The 10,791-nt window shown below is 39.3% G+C and overlaps 1 protein-coding gene across 1 annotated transcript in view; it reads right to left on the bottom strand.

Annotated features, from left to right (window-relative positions):
• PINX1 (PIN2 (TERF1) interacting telomerase inhibitor 1) overlaps positions 1–10,791 on the bottom strand; it is a 233,340-nt gene that overhangs the window by 220,821 nt on the left and 1,728 nt on the right. The window contains exon 2 of the mRNA XM_007938714.1: positions 6,226–6,335. Coding sequence (XP_007936905.1) covers positions 6,226–6,335 — 110 coding nt within the window. The remainder of the gene's footprint in view (positions 1–6,225; positions 6,336–10,791) is intronic.

Here is a 10,791-nt window from a genome sequence, read left to right as displayed (position 1 = left end):
ATATTCGGCAATGACGTATCTGACAAGAGACTTATCTGTAGAATGTATAGAAAACTCTAACACCTCAACAACAAAAAGACAAATAATCCAATTTAAAAACGGGCAGAAGACATGAATGGACACTTCACCAAAGAGGATATTTAGACAGCCAAGAAATATATGAAGAAATGCTCATAATCATTAGCCATTAGAGAGATGCAAATCAAAACAACAATGAGATACCATCTCGCCCCAGCACTAGTAGCAAAGTTCAACAAGACAGAAAATAACAAATGCTGGTGAGGATGTGGAGAGATTGGGACTCTTATACACTGCCGGTGTGGATGTCAAATGATACAACCACTGTGAAAAGCAGTATCGCGATTCCCTGAAAAGTTGGAATTAGAATTACCATTTGACCTAGCCATTCCTAGTAATCTAGGTATATATGCTAAAGTGAGAGCCAGTACAAGAATAGATATATGCACACCTATGTTCATCGCAGCACTATTTACAATAACAAAAACATGGAAATAACTTAGGTGCCCATCAACAGAAGAATGGATAACCAAACTATGGTACATACACACAATGGAATACTATGCAACCCTAAAAAATAACACAGAATCTGCAAAACACCGAATAACGTGGATGAACTTGGAGAGCATTATACTGAGTGAAATAAGTCAATCGATCACAGAAGGACAAATACTGTACCAGTTCGTTATTATAAAAAGTCAAGGAAAGGTTTATATATGGAAGGAAATTTTCTTTGTTGGTTACCAGGAGTGGGAGGGGAGGGGAGAGAACACTGTTAGATAGGTAGAGACAAGTACTGATTTGTGTGAAGAGAAGGGCAATGTACTAAATGTGAGTGATCAACACGGTAGCATTGAGGAAGAGGAAGCCACAGAGAGGTACATGGGAGGTACAGACAACAAAGATGAACCCTTTTGTACATATAGCACTGCATTGTCAGTGAAGACAAACATGGATACATGGGTGGATAGATGAGTGGACAGGCTCTATGGAGGGTGGAGTGTGCCCAAGACCATGTATAGCATTGGTAGACAACGTTTCTGCAAGTGTATTTGTATGTTCTGTAAGAATTCCCAGGTATATAGTAGAGCTGACAAGGGACAAGATTGCAGTCACTTCTTCACCACAGCCAGCTACCCAGAGGGAGCAACTAGTTGGATTTGTGGGCTCAGGACCATAGTCTCAGGGGACATCAAGCTCAACTGGCATAACATAGTACACAAAAACATTGTTCCACATACTACTTTGGTGAGTAGTGACTAGGATCTTAAAAGCTTGCAAGTGGCCATCTAGATGTAACGATGGATCTCTCCTCATCCAGAACAAAGAAGAATGAAGAAAACCAAAGACACATGGAAACAATTACTGCAAGTGACTGGTACACCATGCAATTCTCAGCCTACAGGATTATGAGACCAGAAGAGCTAGATGATGCCCAGCTACTACTGCCAACCACTCAGAGGGGGATCTATGTATGAGATCCTGGATAGAATGGGAGAATAATGTTGAATAAAACTCAAAATCATTAAAAAAAGACCAGGTTTGCTGGTCTGATAGAGCCTGGTGGAACCACTGAGACTATGGCCCCTAGTTGCCTTTCAGGTCTGAAATTGAACCCATACCCATACTGTGGCTTTCAGCCAAACAAAAGACAGGCATATGAGCTGAACATTTACATTAGGTAGATCCACTCCTTGGAGAAATCAATCATGGGAGAATAGATGGTTACGTATGAATGGGGAGACAGCTCAGTGGGCAGGAGTGTATGGGAAGGAAGGACACAGGGAAAAGGTAACGATGGGGAGGAAGTAGGTGGGAAGCAGTTGCATTGTGGGAAATGGTAGTCAATGTCATGAGACAAAGTGTATGTGAGTTGCTGTATGAAAAGTAAATTTGCTCTGTAAACTTTCACCCAAATCACAATAAAAATTTTTAAATAATAATAATAATAAAAGGAGAGAACTTATGTAGTGTAGCTATAAAATCCACCAAAATCCACTGCCATATGATTCCAGCTCATAGCAATCCTAAAGGACAAAGTAGCACTGCCCTATAGGGTCTCCAAGGCTGTAATCTTTATGGAAGCAGATTGTGACACCTTTCTTCCACAGAGTGGCTGATGGGGTCAAAGCTCTTACCATTCAGTTACCTTATGAGTGCTTAATCCACCATGCCACCAAGGCCCCTGCCTAGTTATAAAGGGGAATGAAATACTGTTGTGATTAGATGCTGTAGAGCTGGTTCCAACTCATAGCGACCCTATGTACAATAGAAAACAACATTGCCTGGTCCTGTGCCACCCTCACAATCGTTGCTACAATTGAGCTCATTGTTGTAGTCATTATGTCAATCCATCTCATTGAGGAACTTCCTCTTTTTTATTGACCCTTTGCTTTACAAAGCATAATGTCCTTCTCCAGGGACTGATCCCTCCTGACATGTCCAAAGTAAGTGAGAAGTCTTGTGATCTTCACTTCTAAGGAGCATTCCATGACTGATTTGTTTGTTCTTCTGGCAGTCTATGGTATACTCAATATTTTTTGCTAACACCATAATTCAAATGTATCAATTCTTCTTTGGTTTTCCTTATTCATTGTCCAGCTTTTGCAAGCACATGAGATGACTGAAAATAGAGTGGCTGGGTCAGGCATACCTTAGTCCTTACAGTGACATCTTTTTAACACTTTAAAGAGTTCTTTTGCAACAGATTTGCCCAATGCATCTTGTTTAATATCTTGACTGCAGCTTCTATGGATGCTGACTGTGGATCAAAGTAAAATATCAATCATTTCTCCTTTGATCATGATGCTGCTTATTGGTCCAGTTGTGAGGGTTTTCCTTTTCTTTATGTTGAGGTCTAATCTACATTGAGGGCTGTAGTCTTGGATATTCATCAGTAAGTACTTCAAGCCCTCTTTGCTTTCAGTAAGCAAGTTTATATCATCTACATATTGCAGGTTGTTAATGAGCCTTCCTCTGATCCTGATGCCATGTTCTTCCTTACATAGTCCAGCTTCTCAGATTATTTGCTCAGCATGCAAACTGAAGAGTATGGTAAAAGGATACAACCTTGACACACACTTTTCCTGATTTTAAAACATATAGCATTCCCTTGTTCTGTTTGAACAACCGCCTCTTGGTCTACATACAAGTTCCTCATGAGAACAATTAAGTATTCTGGAATTCCCATTCTTCACAAAGTTGTCCATAATTTGTTATGATCCATAGTCAAATGTCTAACATAATCAACAGGACACAGGAAATCTTGTATTCTCTGTTTTCATTCAAGATCCATCTGACATCAGATGATAGCCCTCATTCCACATCTTCTGAATCAGGCTTGAATATCTGGCAGTTCCCCGTTGATGTGCTGATGCAACCGTTTTTCAATTTCTTCAGAAAAATTTTACTTTCACATGATGTTATTGATATTGTCTGGTAATTTTCACATTCTTCTAGATCATCTTTCTTTGGAATGGGCACAAATATGGATTTCTTATAATCTTGGCACAGACAAGTGGGCACTTCTAATGTTGTATCCATTTGTTGAAACATCTCCACTAGTATGGTATAGTGCCTAAGGCATTTGACTGCTAACCAAAAGGCTGGCACTTCACACTCACCAGCCACTCCTCAGAAGGACTGGACAATCTACTTCAATAGAGATACTGCCTTGGAAACCCAAGGAGGGGTTGCTATGAGTCGCAATCAACTTGACAGCAGTGAGGTTTTTGTTTTGTTTTGACCAATGCCTTCAGTACAGCTTGGATTTCTTCCTTTAGTACCACTGGTTCCTGATCATATGATACATTCTAAAAGGGCTGACCCTCAACCAGTTATTTTTGGTACACTTACTCTGTGTATTCCTTTCATGTTCTCTTGACACATCCTGCAACATTCAATATTTTGCCCAAAGATTCCTTCAATAGTGTAACTTGAAGCTTTAATATCTTCTTTGGTTCTTTCCATTTGAGAGATGCCAAGTATGTTCTTCCCTTTTGGTTTTCTAACTCCAAGTCTCTGCACACATTTCATTATAATACTTTATCTTTTTGAGCTGCTCTTTGAAATCTTCTGTTCAGCTCTTTTACATGATCATTTCTTCCATTCACTTTAGCTACTCTCTGTTCACGAGTAAGTTACAGAGCCTCTGCTGATATCCATTTTAGTCTTTTCTTTCTTTCCTGTCTTTTCAATGACTTTTTGTTTTCTTCATGTGTGATGTCCTTGATGTCATCCCACAACTCATCTGGTCTTCGATCATTAGTGCTCAACACATCAGATCTTTCTTGAGACGGTTTCCATATTCAGGTGGAATGTACTCAGAGTCATACTTTGACTCTCATGGACTTATTTTAATTTTCTTCAGCTTCAACTTGAACTTGAATATGAGCAACTGATGATCTGTTCCATAGCAGCCCCTGGTCTTCTTCTGACTGATGATATTGTGCTTCTCCATCGTCTCTTTCCACAGATGTAGTCGATGTGATTCCTGTGCATTACAACTGATGAGGCCCACATATATAGCTGTCATTTATGTTGTTGAAGAAAGTTATTTACAATGAATAAGTCATTGCTGATGCAAAATTCTATCAGACTATCTCCAGCATCATTTCTTTCACCAAGACCATATTTTCCAACTATCAGTGCTTCTTTGTTTCCAACTTTCACATTCTATCACCAGTAACAATCAAGATACCCTGATTGCATGTGTTGTCAATTTCAGACTGTAGAAGTTGGTAAAAATCTTTGATTTCTTCATTTCTGGCTTTAACAAGGAGCTCTGGTGGCACAGTGCCTAAGGCATTTGACTACTAACCAGAAAGTTGGCAGTTCAAACCCACTAGCCACTCTGGGGAATGAAGATGGGGCAATCTACTTCTGTAAAGATTTACCACCTTAGAAACTCAATGGGGGTCATTATGAGTTGCAATCAACTAAATGGCAGTGGGTTTTTTGTTTATTTTACTTTTAACAGTTAGTACACAAACATGAATAATAGTATTATTAATTTGTCTTCCTTATAGGCATATGGTTATCATTCTATCACTAACAAAGTTGTATTTCAGGATAGATATTGAAATGTTCTTTTTGACAATGAATGCAACGTCATTCCTCTTTAATTTGTCATTCCCGGCATAGTAGACCATATATTTGTTCAACTGAAAATGGCCAATACCAGTCCATTTCAGCTCATTAATGCCTAGGATATTGATCTTCATGCGTTCCATTTCATTTTTGATGGATTTTCTTAGATTCATACTTCATACACTGCATATTCTGATTATTAACTGATGTTTGCAGAGATTTATTCTCATCTTTAGTAGTGCCACATCAGCATATGAAGGTCATGAAAGCTTTACTCCATCTTTGCCATGAAGGTTGATTCTACTTTGAGGCAGCTCTTCCTCAGTCATAATTTGAGTGCCATCCAACCTGAAGGCCTCATCTTTTGGCACTATATCAGATAATGTTATACTGCTATTCATAAGACAATTTTTTTAGAAGTAGATTGCTAGGTTCTCCTTCTTAGTCAGGAAGCTCCATTGAAACCTGTCCACCATGGGTCACCCTGCTGGTATTTGAAAAACTGGTGGCATAGCTTCCAGCATCACAGCAACATAAAAGCCACTACTGTATGACAAACTGACAGACAAGTAGTTGAATACAATATTACTCTTAGCAATATAACCACACTTTATGTCAAATATATTGACAGTTAAATATGATTTCATGGGCAACTAATTTAAAGAACTATACAGAACCAAGAAAATCACAGCAAATTAAATGATAAACAGAGAAAAACAAAAACAAAAAAATAAACCTATTGCTGTCTAGTTGATTCTGACTCATAGCAACTCTAAAGGACAAAATAGAACTTCTCCTTGGGTTTCGAAGGCTATAAATCTTTATGAAATCAGACTATTATATCTTCTCCTATTGAGTGTCTGGTGGGTTCAAATCACCAACTTTTTGGTTAGCAGCCAAGCATTTAACCATGGCACCAGCAGGGTCCTAGTAAACAGAGTTGATATTTATGTACAATTCAAATTTTATCATCACAAAATCATTATAATTTAGTTATTTCTCCAAAATCACTTACTGATCTAAAATGTAAATTTCTCCCAGACTCCTGAGAAGGATACATTCTCCTAATCTGTAATCTATTTACATAGCTCAGATTTCTTTTGCTTTTCTCCAAAATACCTTTCCTTTAGACCAGCCCATCTTCTCTAGCATCCTCTGGCCAAACTTGGAATCATCATTACTCCACGCAGTGTTTCTTGGATCCACAGCCCACTTCTGCTTCCGCCGACCTAGAAATAAAGCATCTAATCAGCAATTTATCCTTCAAATTTGGAAATATACCCAAATATATATACATAATACCTACATTAAGCTTATCAACCAGTATTCTATATGTGAGGCTGGTTATTGGTATGTGTCCAGAGTTCTTATCTCTATATAGTAGTGCTTACCAGGGTTCTTTGAAGAAGACATTATTGAGAATGACTGAATCCACCCTCTACTATAAAAATTGCATACAGTTTAGGTTACATATTTATATTCAATAGACTATAACACTTACATAAGACATTAGCTATCCAAGGTCACTTCTCTTTCCCAGGGAAATGGCAAGTATACTCAACAACCAATATGGCTAGAGCAGTTTTTCTCAACTAAGGACATTAAAAAGAAAGATGGGGTGTGGAGGTGGAGAATTCCCATTAAAATAAAAAAGAGTAACACTAGATTAAACAAAATTTAATAGTGTTCCATATGGAAGGATTTCACAGTATCTTTAATGTGTGTATCTCCTTAGAGGGCAAAGTAGAAATGCTGTATCTCCCAAACTTATTTGACAGAATCTTATTTCTCTGGAACATTCCTTGGCCCTAGTGTTATAAAAATTTCAAGATATGGGACATTCTGGTTAGAAAAACAAACTATCTCTGGTCTGTTCAGATTGGATCACCTTTTATATGTGTATTGTTTTTCTTATTCCACAGTATGTTCTGTGCACAGATGTCAGTTTAGTTAATACCTGAATGAAGAAAAGAGCTTGTTTACAAAGTTGACTCTTGGCTGGTGTCTGTTAACTTGGATTTCAGGAGGGTTTCCACCATTGCCAGACTAGTAAGAGTAGCTCACTATACCTGCCTGTACAAACAATATGGTTTATGCTGAATGCCTGCTTTCCTTCTAGAAGTCTAGTACATGCCAAGTAAAGACTACCTATGTGATCACCTTCCAATAAAAGACTTGGGCACTGAGTCTCTAATGAGCTTCCCTGGTTGGCACATTTCATACATATTGTCACAACTCACTGTGGGAGAAGTAAGCATGTCCTGGATGATTCCATGGTCTCTGGGCAGTACAAATAGTTTGCACTCAATTGCTAACCTAAAGGTTGGTGGTTTTGAACCCATTCAGCAACAATGGAAGAAAGGCCTGGCAATTTACTTCCATAAAGATTACAGAACAGAAGATTTTAAAGAGCAGCTCGAGTAGACAAAGCCAATTACTATAATGAAATGTGCAAAGACCTGGAGCTGAAAACCAAAAGGGAAGAACACACACAGCATTTCTCAAACTGAAAGAACTGAAGAAGAAATTTAAGCCTCGAGTTGCAATATTGAGAGATTCTATGGGCAAAATATTGAATGATGCAGGAAACATCAAGAGAAGATTGCAGGAATACACAGAGTCACTGTACCAAAAAGAACTGATCGATCTTCATCCATTTCAGGAAGTGGCATATGATCTAGAACCAATGGTAATGAAGGAAGAAGTCAAAGCTGCAATGAAAGAACTGGCGAAGAACAAAGCTCCGGGAATTGATGGCATACCAATTGAGATATATCAACAAACAGATGCCCCATTGGAGGCACTCACTCAGTTATGCCAAGAGATTTGGAAAACAGCTACCTGGCCAACCAACTGGAAGAGATCCTTATTTGTTCCCATTCCAAAGAAAGGTGATCCCACAGAATGTGTAAATTATAGAACAATATCATTAATATCGCATGCAAGGAAGATCTTACTGAAGATAATTCAGAAACGTTTGCAGCAGTATATTGACAGAAAACTTCCAGAGGTTCAAGCCGGATTCAGAAGAGGACGTGGAACAAGGGATATCATAGCTGTTGTCAGATGGATCTTGGCTCAAGGCAAAGAATACCAGAAAGATGTTTACTTGTGTTTTATTGACTATGCAAAGGCATTGGATTGTGTGGATCATGACAAATTATGGATAACATTGAGAAGAATGGGAATCCCTGAGCACTTGATTGTACTCATGAGGAATCTATACCTTGACCAGGAGGCTGTTGTTCGAACAGAACAAGGGGACACTACATGGTTTAAAATCAAGAAGGGAGTGTGTCAGGGTTGTATCCTTTCTCCACACTTATTCAATCTATATTCTGAGCAAATAATCCGAGAAGCTGGACTATATGAAGAAAAACGTGGTATCAGGATTGGAGGAAGAATCATTAACAACCTGAGATATGCAGACGATACAACTTTGCTTGCTGAAAGTGAGGATGACTTAAGGCACCTACTGATGAAGGTTGAAGAATACAGTCTGCAGTATGGATTACGTCTCAATATAAAGAAAACAAAAATCCTCACAACTAGACCAATGAGCAGCATCACAATAAATGGAGAGAAGATTGAGGTTGTCAAAGAATTCATGTTGCTTGGTTCTACAATCGATGCCAATGGAAGCAGCAGTCAGGACATTAGACGACGCATAGCATTGGGAAAGTCAACTACAAAGGAATTGTTTCAAGTGCTGAGGAGCAAGGATATCTCCTTGAGGACTAAGGTGTGCCTGACACAAGCCAGGATATTTCCAATCGCCTCGTATGCATGTGAGAGCTGGACAATGAATAAGGAAGACCAAAGAAGAGTTGATGCTTTTGAGTTGTGGTGCTGGCGAAGAATGCTGAAAGTACCATGGACTGCTAAAAGAACTAACAGATCTGTCCTGGAGGAAGTGCAGCCAGAACGCTCCTTGGAAGCAAGAATGGCCAGACTTCGTCTCACCTATTTTGGTCATGTTGTCAAAAGGGACCATTCCCTGGAGAAGGATGTCATGCTTGGTAGGGTGGAGGGTCGACGAAAGAGGGGGAAGCCTTCAATGAAATGGATTGACACGGTGGCTGCGATGATGGGCTCAAGTATAGCAGGGATTGTGGGGCTGGCGCGGGATCGGGCAGTGTTTCGTTCTGCTGTGCATGGGGTCGCTATGAGTCGGAATGACTCGACTGCACTTAACAACAACAACATCATAACAAAGCTTTAGAATTTGGAGTAATGGTGAAAAAGGGAGAAGTGAAAACAGACACTCTTGAAATCATGCAATTTGAATTACTGACGTCTACTAATAGTGTTTTACACCTGTATATCATTTCATACTTTTCAAACTATTTTCACACTTACCACCTCATTGACTTTTTTTTTATATCAACCTAGTGATGGATAGAATAAAAGAATTTTTTAATACCCGTCACAGAAACTGATCATGGAAACAAACCAACATGAAGAGCGGCGTCAGGGCCAATGTTCCCCAAAATATGCTGAATTGAGCTTACATCACATAATATTAAAACCAGAAGAGATCTTTGGGAGCTATGCTCCTGTCTTCATTGCTCATTTTTACACATGAAGAAATAGAGCATAGAGTCACTATCTAAAACATATTCCTTTCTATGAGTCACAATTTAAAAATAATAGACAACCTCTGGTATCTAGAAAGAAGGTAAAATACAGATATAACTAGGGAAATTTTGTCCATTTCTAGCAGAATGATTTTAGGCAAATTACATTCCTCTGAATCTCATTTTTTCCCCCGTAAAACTGCAGATGGTGCCTTATCCATTTCGTTTTGTGCTCTTATTCCTACATCCCCTTGGATAATATAATGTTGACGGCACTTGTTTCACAAAATCTCTCTGCAGTTGCTGTTAGTCTTTTAAATAAGCTTTCTAATTCAATGAACACCTTACTTCCAAAAAGTTACTCACTCAAACTCACTGCCATCAAGTCGGATCTGACTCACAGCAACCCCTCCTTGGGTTTCTGAAGGTGTATCACTACAGAAGTAGATTGCCCAATCTGCTGTCTTAGGAGTGGCTGGAGGGTTTGAACTGCCAGCCTTCTGGTTAGCAGTCAAATGCCTTAGGCACTATGCCACCAGACCAGCTTTCTATGACCAAAATACGACTGCCATCTGGTGGCAAGAAACCTTAGCTACAAAAAGCCTGAAACAGGAAGCCTCCAGAGAGAAAATTAATAAACTTCAATACACAAACCCAAACCAAAAACCCACTGCCATTTAGTCTATTCCAACTCTTAGCGACCCTACAGGACAGGGTGGAACTGCCCCATCGGTTTCCAAGGCTGTAAATCACTAGGGAAGCAGACTATCTCATCTTTTTCTCCAGCAGAGCAACCTGTGGGTTCGAACTGCCAACCTTTTGGTTAGCAGCAGAATGCTTTAACCACTGCATCACCGGAGGTCAAAAAAACAAACGCACTACCATCAAGTCAATTCCTACTCATAGCAACCCCCATAAGGTTTTCAAGGCTGTGAATCTTTACAGAAATAGATTGTTTCATCTTCCTCCTACAGAGCAGCTGGTGGGTCTGAACCACCAATCTTCTTGATAGCACTGCACCACCAAACCAAAACCAAACCACACTTACTGCCATAGAGTGGATTACGACTCACAGCAACCCCTTTGGGTTTCCGAGGCTCTATCTCTT

Source organism: Orycteropus afer, unplaced genomic scaffold (assembly GCF_000298275.1).
Source record: "Orycteropus afer afer isolate SDZICR_OR568_19922 unplaced genomic scaffold, OryAfe1.0 scaffold00053, whole genome shotgun sequence".
In the NCBI taxonomy this organism is placed as follows: domain Eukaryota; kingdom Metazoa; phylum Chordata; class Mammalia; order Tubulidentata; family Orycteropodidae; genus Orycteropus; species Orycteropus afer.
The sequence above is the reverse complement of the archived record's forward strand: the minus strand, read 5'-3'. Positions and strand labels throughout refer to the sequence as shown.